At 29.7% G+C, this 24,411-nt stretch overlaps 1 protein-coding gene and 1 pseudogene across 1 annotated transcript; both read left to right on the forward strand.

Annotated features, from left to right (window-relative positions):
- The first annotated feature begins 490 nt into the window (after positions 1-490).
- Positions 491-7,421, forward strand: LOC113866524 (annotated as a pseudogene).
- Positions 7,422-9,698: 2,277 nt separating this feature from the next.
- On the forward strand, positions 9,699-19,080 carry LOC113866525. Its single transcript, XM_027501354.1, has 15 exons — positions 9,699-10,301; positions 10,445-10,547; positions 10,687-11,107; positions 11,267-13,260; positions 13,952-14,236; positions 14,320-14,601; positions 14,953-15,081; positions 15,176-15,376; positions 15,535-15,677; positions 15,888-16,191; positions 16,474-16,613; positions 17,643-17,700; positions 17,797-18,180; positions 18,350-18,576; positions 18,669-19,080. Exons 1-15 carry the CDS (start codon positions 10,105-10,107, stop codon positions 18,763-18,765), a joined length of 4,965 nt encoding a protein of 1,654 aa, XP_027357155.1. The 5' UTR covers positions 9,699-10,104; the 3' UTR covers positions 18,766-19,080.
- The last annotated feature ends 5,331 nt before the right edge of the window (positions 19,081-24,411 follow it).

A 24,411-nucleotide genomic window follows, 5' to 3' on the forward strand; every position in this document is an offset into this window, starting at 1 on the left:
TTTTTTAAGATACAACATATTATTAGTTTTATTATTATCTAAATAAATATTATCATAATTTTATTAATTCTATTATTATTACATTGACAAATAATTATTTAAAATTATTTCATATTTAAAATTTATTTTAATTCTTTATTTTAATTAGAGATTAATTATAATAAAATTATTCATGCATGTATTAGTATTAATATTATAAACTGTAGTGATATTTGCTTATTTATTTATTAATATATATTTATTATACACATATAAAGTTCTTCATAACTGCTCTTATAATTAATATTATATCATAGAAATCATAAATTAAAAATATGCTTTCTTATTTATTAATAATTTTTTTAAAACTGTAGGTGATCATTCAAAATATATGAATTTAGGATACTCAAGTTACACCTGTGAATATTATATCATAGAAATCATAAATTAAAAATATGCTTTCTTATTTATTAATAATTTTTTTAAAACTGTAGGTGATCATTCAAAATATATGAATTTAGGATACTCAAGTTACACATGTGAATATTGCGTAGTTCTATGTGGTATACAGAAAAAGCGAATAAATCATGACAACCAAAAAAGCCTAAGTTTTCTCTTTGTTGTCAACAAGGAAAAGTTCAATTATCAATCCTTCAAGAACCACTAGATGCTTTAAAAATCTTCTTAATTATGAAGGTGGTCATCAATGGGAGCATATAATTCTATTTTAGCTTTTACATCAATGGGAGCAAAAATTGACAACAAAATAAATTTAAGACCAGAGCCATATGTTTTTAGAATTAGTAGTCAAAATTATCACAGGATTGGAGCACTCATACTAGAATAAGGTTAACAACCAAAATTCTCACAACTTCTGTATATGATACAAAAAATGAAGTCCAAAATAGATTACATTCCTTTAATAATGGAGAAAATCTTGACAAAACTATTGTTCAAAGTTTGAAGGATATGTTGGACATGCATAATCCTATTGCATAGGTGTTTAAAATGGCAAGAGATAAATTATCTTCATCTGATGATAAAAATGTACGAATCAAGTTGCTTGGTATAAGATCAAGAGAATCTCAACAGTATAACAAACCGACCTCAGCTGAAATTGCTGCACTTATTGTTGGAGATTTTGGCCAATCTAATGGAAGGAGAGATATAATAATAGAGCATCAAACAAATGGGTAACAAAGAATATCAGAGTTGCATCCTTCTTTCATGTCAATGCAATATCCATTATTATTTCCATATGGTGAGGATAGATTTCACTTAGACATTCAATATTCTTTTAATGATGGAAAAAATAGAACAAAAAGAAACAATTTGACAATGAGAGAATACTATGCATATCGAATACAACAAAGAAACTTTGAAGCAAAGACTCTTATTTCTGCTGGTTAGATATTCCAATAATATATTGTTGATGCATATACAACCATAGAAGAAGATCGGCTACGATGGATTAGGCAAAATCAAACAATTTTACGCACAGAGTTGTACAAAAATGTTTGTGATGCAATTGTTTGTGGGGATACAATAGCTGCTGCTGCTGGAAAAAGAATTGTATTGCCTTCTTCATTCATAGGTGGTCCACGATATATGGTCCAAAACTATCAAGATGCAATGGCCATATGTAGAACATTTGGAAATCCTGATATTTTTATCACTTTTATTGCCAATCCAAAGTGGCCCGAGATTCAGTATATGCTTGATCAAATTTCAGGACAACCAGCTAATGATAGGCCAGATGTTAAAACAAGAGTTTTCAAGATGAAACTTGATCAACTAATGAAACACGTAGTGGATAGACAGTACTTTGGTCAAGTTATATCAGGTAAAGAAAAGTATTATACTAATTTTTTAATTTATAAATTTAATCTTATTCTTACTAATTATTTATTATATTTGTTCCTTCTTTTAGCTATATACACCATTGAGTTCCAAAAAAGAGGTCTATCACATACTCATATCCTAATATGGCTTCACCAAAATAATAAATATCCAACGCCACAAGACATAGATAAAATAATATCAGCAGAATTACCATCTCAAGTGGATGATGATCCAGTTGGATTCAATGTTGTTTCATAATTCATGATACATGGACCATGTGGAACTACCAATGAAAAGGCACTTTGCATGGTTGATGGCCTTTGCAACAGAAATTATCCTAAAAAGTTTACGGATGAAACAACCATAGATATGGATGGTTTTTCTACTTATAGAAGACGGGATGATGACAGACATGTCAAAAAATGAGATATCAACTTAGATAATATAATTTAGATTTATTACTCACATTTCAGGCAAATCTAAATATTGAATAGTGCAATAAGTCTAAGGTTATAAAATATTTCTTCAAATATCTCCACAAAGGTCCAAATAGAGCAATCATGGTAATTGATGAGATCAAAACTTATTTAGATTACAGGTATGTAATTTTATAAATAAATTAATTTAATTAACCATTTAGTTAAAATCATTATATATTCTTTTTTTATTCTAATTTCTCTGATACCATATATTTATATATTATTTTAGGTATTTATAATGAATTTATAATTATTAAGATTTAAAATATTTAAATTTACTATAGAATATATTACATAAACAAATTTGCTATAAATTGCATTAGATTACAATTTATTAAAATTATTTATAATATTTTACATAATGTAACAATTGAAATTATAATTGATTCATATTTATTATCTTTGAATTATATTTAAAGAAAGTTTATTAGAATTTATGCTTATATAATTTTAATAATGATAATAATAAACTATTACGAATGACAATTTAATAAATAATTACTAATATTTTTTATATATAAAAATAATATTCTATAATTATAATTAAATAATATTATTAAACTATATATTTATTACTTATTGTATATTTATTAAGTGTACAAAATCATATATAATTTTTATAAATAAGTATTACTAAATAAATAATAGTAGTTGTTATACGTATAAATTTTTAGTCAATTTTATTAATTAAATTTCATATTGACTTTGATATTAAGTGTTATATTTTTTTTTTTTATTTTTAAACAACATTGAACATATTTTTTCTTTTTTATATACTCAAACTTTTATGAATTTATAAATATTATAATTATTGCTCATATTTCAGATATTTGTCAGCATGTGAAGCAAGTTGGAGAATTTTTAACTTTGATATACATTATAGAAGTCCAGCTGTTATGAGATTGATCTTCCATTTACCAAGAGAAAATTCAGTTACTCTACAAGATTCAGGACATTTGCCAACAGTTATAAGAAGAGAAAGAATAGAACAAACCATGTTTACAGAATGAATGAAAATGAATTATATAAATTCTGAAGCATGCATGCTAACATATTGTGGCTTTCCTACAAATTGTTTGGGATGATAGAAACAAAAAATGGAAACAAAGGCAGACTGGAAGAACAATTGGAAGAATTTATTATGCTCATCCAAAATCTGGTGAAAGATATTACTTAAGAATTTTGTTAAATATTGTTCAAGGACCAAAAAGTTACGAAGAAATCAGGACAGTTAGTAGAGTGACACATAAAACTTTCAAAGAAGCATGCTATGCTCTTGGCCTTCTAAATAATAATAAAGAGTGGAATGATGCATTAAATGAAGCAAGTCATTGGGCCTTACCTTCTCAGTTAAGAGAATTATTTGTTACAATTCTTCTTTTTGATGAGGTTATAAATGTTAAGAAACTATGGGATAACAATTGGCAGACACTATCTGATGATATTCTTTATAAAAAAAAAGAAGGTTATTTCATCACTTTGGTTTGGAACTCACAAAATAACAGATCCAAACTTATTGTTTAATTGAAATTGACAAGATATTGATGAGAAATGGAAAGGTCCTCTCCGACTTCAATGGAATGTCTTTACACGATAAATCAGCAGTAGAAGTGATGGACAATAGACTGATTAGAGAGGAACTTGATTATAATATTGAAGAGTTGAAATTGGAACACCAGAGATGCTACCCATTACTGGATGACCAACAAAGACAAATATACAATGAAGTTACTAATGCAATATCTGCTAATGTAGGTGGACTTTATTTTGTGTATGGCCACGGAGGAACTGGAAAAACTTTTCTTTACAAGACTATCATTTCTAAACTAAGGAGTGAGAAAAAAATAGTACTTGCTGTTGCATCTTCGGGTACTTAACCACTTCCTTATATTTGATTTTATATTTTTATTAATTATATATTTCTCATATTTAATAATTTTTATTATATTTCTCATATTAATTATATATTTTTATTATTAACTTTTGTACTTACACATGTAGTATTTTATTTTTATTTTTCAAATTTTAAAATTTACAAATATAAAAATTTCAAATCTAATTAAAATTTCAAATCTAATTTTTTGTTTTATTATATTAATATAAATTAAATTTTTTATTAATACTTACAATAAAAAAATACATTATCTATAAAACTTATAAAATATTCTTTTATTAAATAAAATAAGACAAAAATATTATTTTATTAATATTACACACATAGAAATTCTAAATTTTAGTATTAGCATCATCAAAATTATTTTCTATTTGTCATAAAAATTATAAAAACATCTATTAAAAATTAATATTTCTTACATTTTAACGAATACTTTTATAAACTATTATATACATGATTTTATTTATGTTTCATTTATTCTTACTTTAAAATTTTATAGGTATTGCATCATTATTGCTTCCGGTGGTAGAACAGCTCACAGTAGATTTCAAATACCATTAGATCTTTTTGAAGAGAGCACATGTTCAATCAAACAAAATACTCAGCTTGCTCAGTTAATAATTCAAACAGATCTCATTGTTTGGGATGAAGCACCAATGATAAATAGATTGGTTTTTGAGGCTCTTGATAGGTCCCTCAAAGATATTGTGGGTTATAAATATCTTAACAGTACGTCTAAGCCATTTGAAGGAAAAATAATACTTCTTAGAGGAGATTTTAGATAAATATTACCCGTAATACCAAAAGGACGACGACAAGACATAGTTCAAGCATGCATTAATAAGTCGTATTTGTGGGATCATTGCAAAATTCATATGTTGTCTAGAAGTATGAGAATTTTCAACAACTCCTCTTCAAGTCAGGAAAATTCCTTGGCACATGAATTTAATAAATGGCTCATACAAGTTGGAGATGGAAACATACCAATATATAGGAAAGAAGGAGAAGACATTCCTATGTGGATAAAAATTCCAAGCCAACATCTACTTAAGCCAATGGAGGATTCACTCAAGCAAATTTTTGAAAGCACATATCCAAATTTTCAACAACAAATGCGAGATGAAAAATACCTTCAAGAGAGGGTCATACTTACTCCTTTAAATGATATTGTTGATGATATTAATAATTATATCATAAACATGGTTGAAGGATCAATAAAGTATTACAGAAGCTCTGACAAGATTGACAAAGCAACTGATAAAATAATTGAGCAAGAGCTTATGTATCCCGTAGAATTCTTGAATACTTTAAATTTCAATGGATTTCCTCCCCATTGCTTGCAACTTAAAGAAGGAATGTCAATTATGCTACTTAGGAACATCAATCCAGCATTAGGAATGTGTAATGGAACAAGACTTCTTATCATACGTTTAGGAGAGTGGATAATTGAAGCAAAAATAATTACAGGAAGCAACATTTGTGCTAAAATACTTATTCCGCGGATAGTTTTAACAGCAAGTGACTCCAAGTGGCCATTCCTTTTAAGAAGAAAACAATTTCCAATAAAAGTATGTTATACAATGACAATAAACAAAAGTCAAGGACAATCGTTAAATTATGTTGGATTATATTTGTCAAAACCTGTATTTAGTTATGGTCAATTATATGTTGCATTGCCTAGAATAATGTTAGCAAAAGGAATAAAAATCCTTATTATTGAAGAGGATGACAAATATATAGGATATACAAAAAATATTGTATATAAGGAAGTATTTCATAATCTTCCTCAATTATTTATATTTAATATAATAAATTTTTTATTATATTTATATATTTTTATATTTAAATTATATATTTTATATTTTAAAATAAATTAATTTAATAAAAATAAAACAAACTCGTACAACACAAAGATATATTTACTAGTTTATAATAAGTATTTTTAATAAAAGATAATATTTATTGAACTGATTAAGATTATTAAGTTGTGGAATTAAGTTATAACAATTCTAGGTAGTTTTAAAATGAACATTAAACATTTAAAATTTAAAATAAATATCCTTAAATAACAAAATTTCATTTTTAAATATTTAAATTCAACTTAAAAAGTTAAAAATTTTAAAACCTCTAAAAAGTTATCCTAGCAGGTAAGTTAGAAGAAAAGGTTATCTTAAAACACAAAATAAATGAGTGACAAAAATATCATATTCGTTTAACACACTTTGTCATACTTCAACTGAAATGTGAAAATGGATAATAATAAAATTACACGCCAAGAACATGGGATGATAAGAATTCAACTTTAAAAATGAAAAGTTTGACAAAACGCGGACGAAAACGCGCGTTTGATTGAGACTCCCGTGTTGTTGGTTCATGCTAGCATTTGACCTAAATAAGTAATTATAAATATAACAGCGTTGCTAACATCAGAGACTCTATTTTTTTCCATGAATTTTTCAAGGATACACATTACTACAGATAGATCGTTTATTCAAAAAAATTAAAAATATATAATTATGAACATATACCTAAAATATAATAACGGATAAATATTTGCAAAAATTACTAAATAAAAATAAAAATTTAAAATTAAATTATCATTTTAATTATTAATTTATATGAAATAAATAATGTTACAATTGGGATCACGATGAAAATAATTTTAAAAAAAAATAGAAGACAACAAAAGAACTGAAAACGATTGAATAAATGTTGGATTTACTCTAAAATAATAATTCATAATTTTTTCCATTTATAAATTTATTCTTATCTTATTTGTCTTATTCTAAATTTTATAATTTAAAAAAATTAGTTTTTTTATTTTTTTAAGTAAAGAAATATAATTTTAGAATTTTTTTTTAATTTCAATTGGAGGAATAAATTATTTATAAAAGTAATATTCTTTTTTATTTTTGGGTAAAAGAAATAAATTTAAAAAGTTATTTGATACTTTAATTTTCTAATAAAATTAAGAAAAAGTAACAATTTTATTTTTCTTTTTTAGAAAGAAGAAAAATTTTAAATTATTTTTTAGTCTTTTAAAAATTTAAAATTAGATTAAAAAAAAAAGTGTTTAAAATTGATGTTTTAGAATTAAGAAAAAAATTATAAAATATTTTTAACTCATGGATTCAATTTTCGCTCTTATTATCACATGCAATAGAAAAATCAAAGTTATGTAATTATCATATGTTTATAATGCATTGTATGTCTCATAACAGGTATAATGCTTTATTTTTATCTTAGTTAATCCCAATTCAACATTAAAAATATATTAATCTCTCTTACACACACATAAAAAAAAATTGATTTAATTTTTCATCTTAAATTTTGAAAAGAACTTTTCTTTAAAAAAATATCTGAGCTTGAAAAATAGTTTAAATTTCAAAAAGATTAATTTAAGTTGGAAAATAATTATTTAATTTTTTTTATTTTAGAAAAAACTCACTCTTAATTTAGCAGTGTACCTACACAACAAACTATCAAAATAAGATAAATCTACTACTCAGTTAACATTAACTTATCATTGTGTATATTGAAAAATAAATGAATCCACTTTCACTTAAGATTTATGTTATCACATAACTACTCCAAAATAATAATAATAATTATCTTAGTTTATTTTTATGAAACTAAATTTGTGATTTTTCATAAAAATTATTCACACAAATTATTTGCAATAACAATAAATATAATGATAAAATAAAATAAAGTATAGAAATAACATATTATCATTTTAAATATTTAAATAAAAATTATCACACAAATCATCAGTTTTATATATTTAAAAACCTAAAAAGTCAGAAGAAAAGAATATCTTAAAACTCTAAATTAATAAATAAGTGAACAAATATCTTGATTTAAGAAACGTGAAAATATTTAAAAGAAAAAGTACTTTTTGAAAGTCTTTGGATTTGGATTACTGCGATTGTAAAGATAATATGAGAAACAAAATCCTAAGTTGATAATAATAAAATCTGCAACATCATGGGATGATAAGAATTCAAAATTTAAAAGCGAAAACATTTGACGAAGCGGAAGCATTGACCTAAATAAGTAATTATTTACAAATATAGCAGAGACAGAATATAAACATATTGGCCCACCACCACCCACAACCCTGAGTTCCGTACCTCGTGACAGAGACAGAATCACAGAAAAAGACGCAAGCAAACAAAAAGCAACCTCACTTCACAGGTTCTTTCTCTCTCTTTCACTGTTAGGGTTTATCATTTGTTTATTTGGTTGGGGTTTCGTGCTCACCAATTTTACTGTTTGATTGAGTCTTTATTGTTCTTCCCAAACCCTAATCCATATTCAATTAGCTTCGATCGCGCTTCTTGATTTAAGCTTCGCAGTTAATTGGGTAATTAATTGATTGATTTTCACGATGGTGCTTGTTTGATTGATCAAGTGAATGATAAACGAGTTCAATTAATTCATGTCTCATAAATTTAATACCAATCGTTGTCGTATTTTTAAAATAAAATCTTCGAATTTTTAACCTAATTAAGCGGTTTCTTTTTCTGCGAATTTAGTGAATCTTGAACGTAAATCAGTGTTGCTTGCTCTTTTAGTTTTCTTTTTGTAACTTAGACGCAGGTAACTTTATCTATGGTTGTATAATTGAGTATTAATAATCTGGCCCCGCGGAGTGTACTTTAATCGATTTTGTTAAATATCTTTCTATTTTAAATATTTAAAAATAATAATTTTTTATTCAAAATTATAACATTTATTATACTTTTCTTAAATTGAAATAAAAATTTATTATTAAAAATCTTGGTGCCTATTTTTTTTTTGTTATTACTCCTCTGAATCGTTACAAGATTTGAGGTATTATTTCCGCTGCTTTAACTGTAACCTCTTATAATTTCCTATCATCTTAATATACTCATAAGAAACTGCTAGTTCCATCAGTTGAAAAATATACAAAATAGCTTGTAATTTCGTGTCATTGCCTAACTAGGGCAAAGTAGCAAACAGTAGGAACTCTAAATTGTCGAGTACGAACTGGCATTCTGACTGTCACCATACAACAATTTTCTGTCAAGAAAAGTTTCAATTTGTCCGGCATGGATATATATAGTTTTATTGTTAGACCCCAATCCACATGTCTGATGTGTATCTATGTCCTCGTGATAGATGTTACCCAATCGTCATAACCATGCTTCTGACTTGTGTGTCTCAACGATATTTTTCTCTTATACTTGTTGGAATCTTAGTAACAAGCTTCATCCTTTTGAATTTACTTACGATGGATTTAATCTACTACTTCATTTCATGACTATGCAATCTTAATCTAAACTAGAGGCAATTGATAAAAAAAAACATTCATTCTTTTAATGTAGAAAAAGAAGTGTGAAAAGCATATTTCTTCCTTACTGCCCGTATGGGACTACTACTTACCACTGCAAGAATGTTTGGAACCACGAAAAATTTTCTTCTTTAAAATTGAAACGCTAATAATAATTTTTAAATATGTCCCTTGAGGGTGATTCAAAATTACATAATGACTTTCGATGCTGAATTATTGAAGGGGTGCCATATACATTAGGCAGTCATCTTAGATTTTATCATGTGTTGAACTTGAATCATGAGTTTTTCTTTCTAAAATTTTGACTTTTGATAATCCAATTTTGTGTCTGTTTTGTTTTTATGCCGTTTCAAGATGGATATGGCTTCTTCGTTAAATTTTGAATTTTAAATTATTTTAATTGCTATTCACATTGGTTTTTGAGTGTGTAAACTTAATTATGAGCTTGTTTAAATTTTTGATAATCCTGCTTTCGTATTCTGGGTTAAGATATCATATCAAGAACATGTAATACATTTTCTCTAACTAACACATTAATAATTTCTAGCGGCTTATAGTGCCTGCAGAAGGATAGTTTCTGATAAAGTAAGAAGATGCATGCCAAGGCTTCTAATCTTGGGAATACCTGCAGACAAATGCAAGGAAATTCTTTGCCATTTTTCTGTGACCTTCCTCAGCAAAGTGGTTTTGATTTAAGCCATCAATGTATAAGAAATCAAGTAGGAGTCTCCACAGACTGGCGTAAGCAACCTGGAGTCATCCACTTCCGTTATTTGATTAGAAATAAAATGTAAGTGATATGAGTTTTGATATTAACTTGAACTTGTATAACTTTTATCCCTGCATGATACAAAGATGCTGAAATCAATAGTGATGGCATTTTCTTCAACATAAGATTGTCATTGAGTTGAGACTAACTAAATTTTATATCAGTTTTGCAATTTTCAGTTCCGGAATCCATTATGAGCAAGAGCAGCAAGCATATGATATTGCAAATATTCTGGAAAACTGGCTATTTATTGATGCTGCTTCAAAGGTTGTTTTTTGAATTGTGTCTGAGAATATGGGGTTTTCATTTGTTAAAAAGGCAATAGGAGGATCAAATGCAAGTTCTATCTAGTTAGGTAAGCATCCTGGCTATTTATTGATGATTTTTCTTTCTACATATTTGGCAGGAGGAGTATATGAACCTGGAGACATTGATAAAGCGATTGGAAACTCCACTCAATAAGTTGCATGCAACTAAATACAGTCAACAAGCAGATAGCTCTATTACTAACACATCTAACGCAATGCCCTCTTCTGTGTTATTGCATGCATGGTCTAACGGAACTCTACTGGAACCTGCTTCTCGTCAAGTGGCTGGTCCTATCACTGGGGCCACTGATTTTGCAGTGGCTGTAGATAATAAATCTGGCTTACCAAAAGGAGGGCTATCTCATCAACCGGTTTTTTCACCTCATGCCTGTTCATCAATCCCTGCATGCACTGATAAGGAAATGCTTTCTAACTTCTCTGTATCTGGTGGGGGAAGGAATCTGGAAGCTAGCTCCAAGTCAATTAGTTCCTATTTTCCTCAGCAACAGGCAGACAATGGTATGTTTAATGAGTCTTGTGCTGTCTCAAGTTTCAATCCCCATATATGTGCACTTCTGATTTTTGTTTTTAATTTTGTTTTTCCTTATCTCTTTTTTGCTTGAACTATTGTTATTATATATAATGTATTGTTTACCATTTAATTAACTACTTTGGCAGTGGAGATGCAGATGATAAAATATAGAGATTGTTCAGGGACTATGCAAAAAGATGACTCAATGGCTTTTCTTAATATGATGGGAAATTTTGAATCCTCAAAGTTGCTGACCCCTCAACATGCCTCAAGGGAAGTTTCAGAAGTTTCCAATCTTCTTCCTGGATTGAGCAGCCTTGGGGATACAAGGCAATACCAACACCAGAAGCTTGATATTCAACAGAGTCTCAATCATTCTATACAGCCATATGAGCTTCGTGGTAACATTTATATGACCCATCCTAGTTCATGCTTTGTCAATCAAGGTGAACATTCCTGTCAAATGTTGGGACAGAAATCTTTGAAACAGCCTCAGTGTTTTAAAATACTTCTTAATGGGAATGAACAGTTCACTTCAGAAAGTTCAGCATATCTTTATGGTTTAGATGGATCTGCTAATATGAATTCTTATAGTAGTTCCCAAGTCCCAGTTACACAGAGGATCCTGCTTGCATATTTTCACAAGAATCTAAACAGTGTTTCACAGGCTAATGTTTTGAAATATTTGCATTCAGCAGTTTGTTGCAAAGGGACATGCGCTTGTGAACAGTATAGCAAGCTGTTATTACATTTTGATGGTTGTCGACGTGATGATTGTCATATATGTTACTCCTGGAAATTGGGCGGTACTGATATTCTGGAGCGTCAATCTGAATTTCCAAACAGTGTAACCATAGGTTCTGTTGCGAGAGAAAATGATGCCCCTTCTGTTGGTTCTAAAGCCATGCTACCAACTACCAAAAGACAAAAAATGGAGTATGCTTTTGATGTCTCTTTAATTAATAATGCACTTTCTGATCAATTGACTCCGAAGATGGTTCAACCTCATTCTTTTGAAGTACTTTCAGAATTTCAGCAGCACCAGGAATCTTCTCTCTCTTCTATCTATTCTGAAGTTACAGAGTGTAATGTGGAACAATTTACAAATCCAATGCTTGATTCTATAAGCAACATTGACACAAAGAACAGTGTGATTGATGATACAGTTGGGCAGACTTTTAAGATGGAAACAGTTATCTCTAAAGGCTTAGAAGCTGATCATATATCAGAGGAACTAGACCTCAAAAGCCATGATGCAAAAGCCAACAACAACTTAGAAGAAAATGTTGGATCCAATTCCAATATGCATACTCTCTGCAAAGAACTGCTTGCAGATGTAGAGGACAGTGTGATTGATGATACAGTTGGGCAGACTTTTAAGATAGAAACAGTTATCTCTAAAGGCTTAGAAGCTGATCATATATCAGAGGAACTAGACCTCAAAATTCATGATGCAAAAGACAACAACAACTTAGAAGAAAATGTTGTTGGATCCAATTCCAATATGCATACTCTCTGCAAAGAACTGCCTGCAGATATAGAGGACAGTGTGATTGATGATACAGTTGGGCAGACTTTTAAGATGGAAATAGTTATCTCTAAAGGCTTAGGAGCTGATCATATATCAGAGGAACTAGACCTCAAAAGCCATGATGCAAAAGCCAACAGCAACTTAAAAGAAAATGTTGTTGGATCCAATTCCAATATGCATACTCTCTGCAAAGAACCGCCTGCAAATATAGAGGACAATGTGATTGATGATACAGTTGGGCAGACTTTTAAGATGGAAACAGTTATCTCTAAAGGCTTAGAAGCTGATCATATATCAGAGGAATTAGACCTCAAAAGCCATGATGTGAAAGCCAACAACAACTTACAAGAAACTTTTGTTGGATCCAATTCCAATATGCATTCTCTCTGCAAAGAACTTTGGCCTGCAGATATAGAGGACATACAAGGTAGAACCAGGTTCGACAAGGCTGGGGTAAATGCTACAAAGAAAATCATTGACCCAAAAGCTGATCAAGAGAAGGAAACAAGGTCCTCGAATCCAACGGTTGATACTGTTTCCTTAACAGATTTTTTCACAAGTAATCAATTAATGGATCACATTATGAGTCTAAGAAGGCAGTTTGTTCAGGTTAGTACACCATCTTCCACTGTTTTCCTTTGTCTTGATCTGTTTAGGTATTTTTATGAGTATCTTTAGCATTGAAATCTTCATTGTGATTGTTTTCTATTTGCTTTTAAAACTGCACAAATTACTCTGTAATATTAACAAGGATTTAATTTTTTGTAACGGAATAGTTTAGACTGCTATGCACCTACTTCACCATAATTTTTCTTTCTGACATGCTTTGTTTTTACAATAATTTGTATATATATGTGTGTGTTTTCAGGTCTATTGGCAATCTGGGATTCTATATCTATGTACGTTAGTAATGATTGTATAACCTTTATTAAACTTTCTTTATATTTAATTTTTTTGTAATTTCTTCTGTTCCTATTCACCATTAAGGTTACATTCTTATAATGTGATGCTAATTTTATAAAAGCATGCCTACTGGATAGAATAGAGAGAAGAAAGAATAGAGAGAAGAAAGACTTCAGATAATATTCTATTATGTAATGAAATATTTGGAGAACTAGAATCAAATTTAACCTAATTTGTGGGACTAAAAATATTCTGCCCAAAACAAAATTGAATTATATTAAGGACCAACTCCATAGGCAAATGATGGGCTTATACCTTGTACATGTGCATGTCTATATTTTATAAGTTTGCTTTTGAATTTTTCTAAGCATGTACAAATTGATGCTTCCTTTAACAGAGTCGAACAGATGAAGAATCAGAAAATGCTGCTTACATATGCCAATTATGTGAAATGGGACAGCTTTATTTTGCCCTAATGCCAATTTATTGCTTATGTTGTAACACCCGCATCAAGCAAAATGCAAACTATTACTGTAGCAGAGCAGAAGAATCTGATACACAACATTGCTTTTGCACTGTGTGCTATAGAAATTCTCGAGGAGGGCACATCACATTCAATGGGACATCTGTTTCCAAGTCACTTCTTGATAAAAAGACAAATAGTGAACCATCAGATGAACCGGTAAGTTTAACGACTACTCTACTATAATTCAGCTGCATATAGAGCATTTTAAACTCACTTTTTATGACTGCTGCTTCTTCCAGTGGGTTCAATGTAATACATGCAAAAGCTGGCAGCATCAGATATGTGCCCTCTATAATGTTGAAAGAGATTTTGACCAAAGTGCTGAGTATATATGCCCTATTTGTCGCTTAAAGGAAATTGAAAATGGAATGCATGTGCCCTTACCCAAAACTGCTGCATTTGGTGCTAAAGACTTGCCAAGCACCATGCTTAGTGACCATATAGAAAGAAGACTTTTTAAGCGTCTCATGCAAGAGAGAGAAGATTGGGCAAAAGTTGAAGGGAATAAGAATCTTGATGAGGTAAGATGAAGAATGCTGTTCAATTGAAGAGGTTGAATGCCTATGTTTTAGCATTAGTGTGCATATGTGTAAACTTCTAGCTTTTTACATTTTCTTATTCTTATGCAAGCCAATAAATTGGAAATAGCAGTAAATTAGTAATATATCCTAAAGGAGCTCTGGTACTAAGAAACAAGTTTCTATTAAAATAGCTATTCTTCAGCCAGAAAAAAGGCTGCAGTTTACATATTTTCACACATACAATATTATCCTCATATAATCAATTTCTTCCTATAGCCTTTAAAGTTTTACAGACATTAATTTAAAAATTATATGTTTTCTGATTTGCTTTGTATGACTCCAAATTTTTAGGTTTTGGTTGCAGAACATCTTTCTGTTAGGGTAGTGCTATGTGTCGACAAACAATTGAAAGTGAAGAAAGAATTTCTGGACATCTTTTCGGAGGAGGATTACCCTGCTGAGTTTTCTTATACATCAAAAGTAAGTTAAGAGTTTTAATTAATAACTAGTATATCCTGATATCTCCAGCATTTGTGTTATTCAGAAGTGGTGACAGCAGTTTCATCTGTTTCAGGTTATTCTTCTGTTTCAGCAGATTGAAGGAGTAGATGTATGCCTTTTTGGAATGTATGTCCAGGAGTTTGGCTCAGGATGTGGCTACCCAAATCGGGGAAGCGTATATATTTCATATCTTGATTCTGTGAAGTATTTTAGGCCTAAAAGAGAGACTACGACTGGAGAAGCCCTTCGTACCTTCGTTTACCATGAGATATTGGTAAGTTGCTTATAAATTCTGTTGTTAATTGCTCTCTGTTTTTCTTGGACCACATTTCAGCTTGGGTTCATTTATTATGTCAATTAACTGGGACACTGAATGTTTGAAACCTTCCATTCGTTCTATGCATGTTTTAATTTTTCTCTTTCTATCATCAGATTGGATACCTTTATTTTTGCAAGAAACGAGGTTTCACAACTTGCTACCTATGGGCTTGTCCACCTTTAAAGGGGGAAGATTATATACTATATTGTCATCCTGACACTCAAAAAACTCCAAAGAAGGATAAACTACGGAACTGGTCTGTCTTTTTTTCTCCTGAAGTTAGTATTGAATTTCATGTGCCTCAGTATACATTTCTTCAGCCATATCCCAATAACTCATTAGTATTGTACTTCTGTATTGTTATAGGAGTAAATTGCTTCTGTATTTTCATCGATTCTTTGGAAAATCAGCATTGCCATATAACCATTGAGTGATTATATATATATTGTTTGTTTAATTTATGCAGGTATCATTCAATGCTAAGAAAGGCTGCTGAAGAAAATATTGTTGTTGGTTTAACTGACATGTATGATCATTTCTTTGTTCCTACTGGAGATTGTGACTCCAAAGTATCAGCTGCTTGTTTGCCTTACTTTGATGGAGACTACTGGTCTGGTGCTGCTATGGATATAGCCAGGAAAATTGAACACGAAAGTAGGGGAGAGTATGAAAAGATGTTGAAGAAACTAGCATCGAAAAGAACTTTAAAGGCCATGGGACACGTAAATCCTTCAAAAGCAACTGCCAAAAACATTCTAGTAATGCAAAAAGTATGTCAGCTTTGACTATCACCTTCATCCATTTGTTATAGTAGCTCTTTATTGGTGAATCAATATAGGTAGTTTAAAATGTTTGCAGATCTTCTCTGTCACAAATTTTATCAGTGTTACTTTTTACATATATGAATCTCATCCTGTGTGATATATCTCTATACATAATTGAAATGTGAATATATCTGTGTAAATGCATTTAAGTTATTTTTGTTGATTCTTCATATTTTTAGATGTTATCTGATCTTTCTTCCTTTTCTTTTTACCCCCTATGTATGTTAGCTGGGCCAAACCATTTTGCCTGTCAAGGAAGATTTCATCGTGATTCACTTACACTATGTATGCATACACTGCCATGAAGTGATAGGGTCAGGGAAGCGATGGTTTTGCACTGAGTGCAAGAAATTTCAGGAGTGTGAAAGGTGATGATAGCTTAAAATTCAATTACTTGAACTGTTGTTTTACCTATTGTCCCTGGTATTTTGTCATTCATGTGCTGGTTTAATTAGAATTTTGATCCAAGATCCTTTTCTTTGTATTTTGCAATTTGCACGATTTTGTCTCCTTCGTTCTTGTAAATAGTTATCGAAGTGCCACTGCTGCATTCTTTTTTCTCTCATTGAACAACTTGGTCAAGTTACAACGTTTTCTCCCCTAGACACTTCCAAACATAAAAAAACAAAAACAAAATCCTTATCTCACTAGATGTGATTAACTACATGGATCACTAGGTGCAAGTAATTTGTATTAATAGGTTCATATATTCATAGGGCAACCCCATGCATGAGGCTCCCACCTGGTGGGGATTTGGGATGGCTTTCTGGAATCAGAGAGGCTGTTTACATAAGAATTTGAATTCTTGTCTGTTAGTAGTTTCACTACTGGTATGAAATGTGTGAAGTGTCATTTTAAAAAAGGCTAAATAAATATCATCTCTCATTAAAATTAGTCATCAAGTTGCCACTGGTATATAGACTAAATACATCATTTGTTAATGAAAGTTGATTAGTTTCATTTTCTCTTCCCTTGTGAAGGATCCACTAAGAAATTTAATCTTTTCTTTTGCACCAATTATGCTAGCAGAATGTTTAGTGGGAACTCTCAAAAGTATGAAGCATTCTTTTTCTACCAGGAACATATAATGAAAATCCAATGTTCATGACATTGAAACTTAGTTACTTGACTTGTAATACGGGAGCTGTAATATTTTAGTTGTTTCCCGATGTTACAATCCAATAATCGACCCTTTGATTGTTGTGTTGAAGATTTGGTACGCAAGGAACTGAAATGTAGGATATGTCAATTGAATTTTATTATAATGTTTCTCTAGGTATCTTCTCTTTTTTCTTTTTCCCATCCTTTTCCCCCTATGCTATGTTGCATGCTTCTTTTCTGCTTTGAAAAGAAACAAAAATGTCTTATGTCAGTTACTTTTCATATTAATATTTCAGATGCCATACTGCTGACTCACACATTTCTATTGGTGGCGAGAAGCATACACTTTGCCAGGTGCCTTTCTAAACTTGAAACTAAATTCATATAATTTTCTCATTCGTTAGCGATTTCATGAAACAACTTATATTTTTCAATTGTGTGACTTTCCAGGTCCTCATGAATGATAGCTTTTTTGATACTAAGGAGAATGATATCATCCTTGATAATGGGTTATTTGAGGATAGGCAGAACTTTTTGAGCTTTTGCCAAAAGAAACTGTTTCAGTTTGACACACTCCGCCGAGCCAAGTATTCTTCAATGATGATACTCTATCATCTAAAGAATCCTACTCTGCTGACTGTTGGAACAATATGTAGCATCTGTTTTAAACGCAATGTATTGCATTGGAACTGGAAATGTGAGATTTGCCCAGAGTTCACTGTCTGCTTTTCATGCTATAAGGAGAGAGGTGCTATTTGCCATGTACACAAGTTGAGTCGAAGTTATTCAAGAGCACAATGTCCCTCAGGGAACAAAGGGTCAAAGCAGAAGTTGGTACGAGAATGAACCTTTTCCCAGACTTTATGGTTTCTGTCTCTTGTTTCTTCTAGATTGTTGTTCACACCTACTCTTTTCTTTTTCTTTTTTTCGGATTTTATTATTTTATTTTCCATTCTTGTGATGATATGCATGCTTGCTGCCTTACCATGTAATTGTCATGCAGATACAGGAACTACAGGAAGTTATGCTGCACGCATCGCAATGTCACTCAACCAGAACTCAACCATGCTCTTACCCTCACTGTCTTAAAATTAAAAAGCTGTTCTCTCATGCAAGTAGGTGCGCTATTCGCGTTTCTGGGGGCTGCCAATATTGTATGAAGGCATGGCTGGGAATAACTGCACACTCTAGGAATTGTAGAGATTCAGAATGTCGCATCCCCCGCTGCAAGTGTGTTACTTTTACATTTCACTACCTACAGTCAATTTTGCCTTAAATTGTTTATAAATATTTATTCCTTTATATTTTTGACAAATTTGCAGGGATCTGAAGAAGCATGCAGAACAGATTGCAATGCAATCTAAATCGCAGTGTAGAGCTGCAGTTGTGGAAAGCAACAAAGCACCCACCGCTCATTGATAATTTGGTCCATGTATATATTGATTGAATAGGATTCCAACAGCAATAAGCCAGTTTACAGTCAGTTGTAATTCGTAAAGTTATAAGCTTCAAGGAAGTGTACAGAATTTTTTTAGAAGTTTCTATAAAAGTAAAGGTTTAGTTACAAATTTACTTTAATCAATGTAATAAGCCAGTGCAGTCAGTTGTAATTTGTATAGTTATAGGCTTCAAGGAAGTGTACGGAATTTTATTTTTTTTTAAAAGATTCTATAGAGTAGGTTTAGTTACAAATTTACTTTAATTTTGATCTCTCTAATTTAAATAGCTCACATTTGGTCATCATAGTTTTCCAATTGATAAAATTCGGTTCCGCATCATATATTCCATCCATTTACTGGCAGAAATTTGATGTGGTTTTGTCTGATTTGGCACGAACATCTCGTAGCCATTGTTTGTCTCATGGTTGGATTGGAAAATTTCTGAATGTGATTAGGGTTTTAGCCCAGATTTTCTCCTTGAGATCCAAAAGAGTGGGTAGCAGTTGCAGTGGAGTGTCAAATGTTTCTGATACTCATCCACAAGAGTGAACTACTTAAAGTAAAGATATATCCCATTCCTTCATTATCCCAATTTGATTCACCCATTTTCTGTGTTGCAGGTCCAGGTGAAAGAACATCATCAAGGCTTTGTTGAAGAGGGTGGATGAGATGAATTTGGGGAAAATTTTCTGAACGGTGACATTGTAATTTACTGGCAGAAAATTTCTGAATGTGATTAGGGTTTTAGCCCAGATTTTCTCCTTGAGATCCAAAAGAGTGGGTAGCAGTTGCAGTGGAGTGTCAAATGTTTCTGATACTCATCCACAAGAGTGAACTACTTAAAGTAAAGATATATCCCATTCCTTCATTGTCCCAATTTGATTCACCCATTTTCTGTGTTGCAGGTCCAGGTGAAAGAACATCATCAAGGCTTTGTTGAAGAGGGTGGATGAGATGAATTTGGGGAAAATTTTCTGAACGGTGACATTGTAATTTTTTGGGACATCATTGGGGGTATTAGTTATTTTTGTAACCAAGTTATGGGATTATGAATGGGGTTGAAGCTTTGTTTATTTGTTTGGAAAGGTTGATGTCTAGAAATGGTCGGTAGTGTTTTGAGGCTAAATGTCAAGCGATGATTATGTGACTGAATGGTTGGATTATTATCTTCTTATTATTTAAGGATTTTGATTTGATTTGAATTGTTTTAGGGGTTTTATTTGTATTTTGCTTTATTTTTTTAGATTTGATTATGTCTAGTTAGATTTTATTATTGTTTGTGTTTTGTTGAATAATAACTTTATTTGAAAGTATTTGGATTAAATTGGAGTTAATTCGTATTCAAAAGTTATAGTTTTAGATTAATAAAATATTTATAATTTAGAACTATTTGGTGGAGAGAATATCTGCATATTTAACAATAAGACATGATACTTAACACATTAGTCTGGACATTATTTTTTTTTCTCAAAGAGTGTTGATAAAGGAAAAGTTTCAGACACAACCAAAAATATAAAAAAAAGGAAAGGTTCCACTTGTTAGAATTGGAATTTCTAATAATATCAACTAGAGGTGCATGAAGATGTAGTGTTTATGCACTATGAGTATTCAAAGATAAAGAAATATTAGAATTATTCAATTTGAGTTGAGAAGCTAATCAAAGAGCATATATATAATAATAATAAGTTCAACATAAAGACTAATTGAAATATCATAAAAACATGGAAAACCTAAAATTCATATCCAAGAGAATATTTGATTAAGTCACAAAAACCTACTCTTCCTAAATGACTAAATACACTCTCTTCTACATTGATTATATAAAGTTTTTTCACTAGGAAAATATCAAGAAGCTAAGCATTGAGGACGAGTTACAATATTACCATTAAATAACAAGATTACTTAAAATTGTATAAAATAAAACTAAATAAAATATTATTGAGTTGTAACATAAATTATAAATTAATTAAACAAGTGTATAATTAATAATGTTTAGCAAAACTTCATAATTAAAGTACGTTCTTAAATTTTTACATATTCAATATAAATAATTTTATTTATATCACAAATATTTTTTATTGAAAATAGACAATCATGTTCAAATTAAAGAAAAATATTACGATTAATACGATTAATAAATTTTTTAAATATTTAACACGATTGTATTTACTAAAACTTAAACATAAAGTTACAAATTAAACTATAATAACCTTCTATTAGTTGATTTACATTCTTGATGACAATAGCATATGTTATGTTTGATAACAATATACCAACATTATTTTTATAAGAATTAAACCATGTTCTTTCTTTAAATTTTTTTAAAGTAATCAGTTATGTGTAGTCTGTTTTTAATAAATATGATACAAATTAAATACAAATGCATGGTTCATATAGAAATATAATTTGTGACATTTTATATTATCATATCACCAATTTTTTTTTGAAGTGAGCCTACAAAAGTTTCGTGAAAATTTAATTTTGATATGTAACTTAATTTTGATATGTACTGCAGAGTCAGGGAGAGCTAGAATAAAATAGAGTTATATTATTTGTATATCATTATTTTATTTTATTTTATTTTATCTTCCTAGCCATGGTTATAATTTATGAGTGCATCTAGTGATATCCCTAATTTTGATGTTGTAAATTTGGCCATGTTGTAACTAGCTGTGTGCTTCAGGCATCTTGCTTTATGAGTTGTGAAGGAATTTAAATAACTGCAACATGACTTAAGGTAGGTGATGATAACCTTGGACTAGAAGGCTATGAAGTTGTAATTAATTTTAATATCAATATACCTTTGATTTTTTAATGTATAATAAGATGTCTTTCCATTTATGAGAGTTAACCAATTGATACTAAACTTAACAAAACATGGATATTTTTTAAAAACAATGTTAATTCAATTTCTAAAGCTGAGTTTCAACATTTAAAATACAGTAAGTTTTATATATTTTTTTAATATTTATCTTATTTTATAAATTTAATATAATAAAAATATTAATTTTTAATAAAATTTTATTATTTTTGGTTACTTAAACTTAGTGTTAAAACTTTAAGTTAATAAAACCTTATTAAAAAAAAAAAGACAAACACATATCTTCATATAGCAGAAATGATAAGAAAATAAATATATACAAATATCTTTTATTACGAAGAAATTAAAAATTAAATTATATATATATATATATATATATATATATAGAATGGCCTTCTTATAGTGTAAGTTTAAAAAAAATTTACACTCAATTTAAGTCTTTTATTTAATTTATATCTAATGGTAAGTGAAGTAATATAAATAATATTTTATTTTAACAAAATTATATGTTACAAATATAAATTCACAATGTTTATACACTCATGAATTAATTTTTATTAAAAAATATATTAAATGCAAATAATTGGGATAAAAAAAAAGAAAAGAATCATTGAAGACTCACTTTTAAGAAAAAGAATCGTACATTGCTTAAAGCAGAATGCCTTTTTAATACCATTCAACCAGCGAAAAGCTTTACTCTGTACAAGTCACTTTGCTTCCAACCTTTACAAAACAATTAACAAAGCTTCAACCAAACCACACTTTGTATGAGGTTATGAAACATGTTTAAAATAAATTAAAAATTTCAATTTTAACATTTTCATTAAATTTGTTATATATGTAGACACACACCTCTAAATAATTTTATCATACTCTCAAAAATGAGATTTTAAATTATCAAACAACAATAATTGTTCTTTATTATGACATAATCGTGTTTGAATTGTCACATTGCATATGTTACATGTAGTAAAACTTAACTACTATATTGACTTTCAACAAACAAATATATATCTTTAGTAAAACAGGTAATAAAATTTTGACTATTAATTATTAATTTTATATTGAATGGCTATGATTGATCAATAAAAAATACAATTAATAAACATTTGAATTGGACAAACGGAACATAAAATTGATTTTTTTTTCTACAATAAAAATCTCAAAAAGAATTTACTTCTGAAGATTCAAATCAAAATTTTATAATAATACTTATTATTTTAATAAAAATTATAATTATTTAACAACTTATATATTTACTTTTATTCTTTATCTTTTTATTAATAGTTATTTTTGTTTCATCTATCTTTCTTTTTATCATTTATTTGACATCTTATTCAGGATAAAATTAATAGTGGTTGTTGGACTCTCTTCTATATTAGCAATATATATGGGTCCTAGTGTATCTCATTTATTTTTTGCTGATGATATTATATTGGTTGTTAAAGCTGATAGTCTAAATGTTGAAGTTATTTATGAGGTTTTGAAATTCTGTTTTGCTTTTGGGTTCTCTATTAATAAAGATAAACTTTTGTGTATTTTTTCAAAAATTATGATATTGGCCTTTTTATGGATTTGAGTACTAAGCTTGTTTTTAAATTTTGCTCTCAGTTTGAAAAATATCTTGGAGTCCCAATAAGTCATATGAAATTTTCAAGGCATGATTTTGTATTCATAATTGATAATATTAGGAAAAAACTATTTGTTTGGAAAATGAATTCGTTATCCATGACTAGTAGAATTACCCTTACTTAATCTTGTTTTATGAGCATCCTTAATTATTTTATGCAAAATATTCTTTTCCTAAATTTGTGTGTAACGAAATAGATATTATTTGTAAAAAATTTATTTGGAGATCTTTGGGAGATAAAAAATGTCATTTAATTGGGTGGGAGAAAATTTGTAAACCTAAGAGTAAAGGTGGTTTGGGTTTTAGAAGTGTTGCTTCACTTAATCAAGCCTTTATCATGAAGCTTTGGTGGAGACTCATTTCGTGTGATACTAAGTTGTGGGCTGAGGCCATACGTAGGAAGTATAAGTTTTCCTTAGGCAAAATTTATGTGATTAATAACAATAAAAAAAAAAACCTCCCCCCTTTGGAAAGTTATGATTGCAGTCTGGGGTTCCTTCTGTCAGGAGTTGGGCTGGTCTTCAAGGAATGAGATGAATGTTAGATTCTAGAAGGATAATTGGCTTTCAAATCACTAGGATTTATCACAGTATGCTCTTTAACCTATTGTTGGAGAAGATTTGAATGAACCTATGGCTACTTTAGTTCTTCAAGGTAGATGGGATTGGGATAGAGTTCATCAGGTCCTCCCTCCCTCTATTTGTAACTCTATTACAAGTATTGATCCCCCTATTTTGAATTAGGATAAGGACCAATTTTTTTGGAATTTGTCTACTAATGGTATTTTTTCAATCAAATCGGCTTATAGTCTTATTTCTGGTCATATCCTAAGTGGGCAGGATAATAACTATATTTTTAAATTAGTTTGGGATTGGGAAGGACTCCTAAAAATTAATGTTTTTCTTTGAAAAATTGCTCCTGGTAAGTTCTTTACCAATAATAAAAGATATATTTGCAAAATGTCTTCTTCTCCTTTGTGTTCTAGGTGTTTTGAGGCTCCTGAAACAGTAGTTCATGTCCTCAGAGATTGTGAGTGTGCCTCCTAGATCTGGAACCAATTCATCCTCCCTAACAAATGGTCTTCTTTTTCAATCTTGGCCTTCATAAGTGGCTGGGATTTAATCTATCTAGCAGCAATTTTCCCTTGTTTCCTTTTTGGAGTAAATTGTTTGGTG

Source organism: Abrus precatorius, unplaced genomic scaffold (assembly GCF_003935025.1).
Source record: "Abrus precatorius isolate BTA unplaced genomic scaffold, Abrus_2018 Scaffold5, whole genome shotgun sequence".
Lineage (NCBI taxonomy): Eukaryota > Viridiplantae > Streptophyta > Magnoliopsida > Fabales > Fabaceae > Abrus > Abrus precatorius.

Bases quoted from the DNA above. Each gene is read 5' to 3' on its own strand.
- LOC113866525 (XM_027501354.1), top strand. From the start codon at position 10,105: ATGCATGCCAAGGCTTCTAATCTTGGGAATACCTGCAGACAAATGCAA. The intron at 15,377-15,534 runs GTAAGTTGCTTA...TTCTATCATCAG, and splicing joins TCGTTTACCATGAGATATTG to ATTGGATACCTTTATTTTTG. The intron at 18,181-18,349 runs GTACGAGAATGA...ATTGTCATGCAG, and splicing joins AAGGGTCAAAGCAGAAGTTG to ATACAGGAACTACAGGAAGT.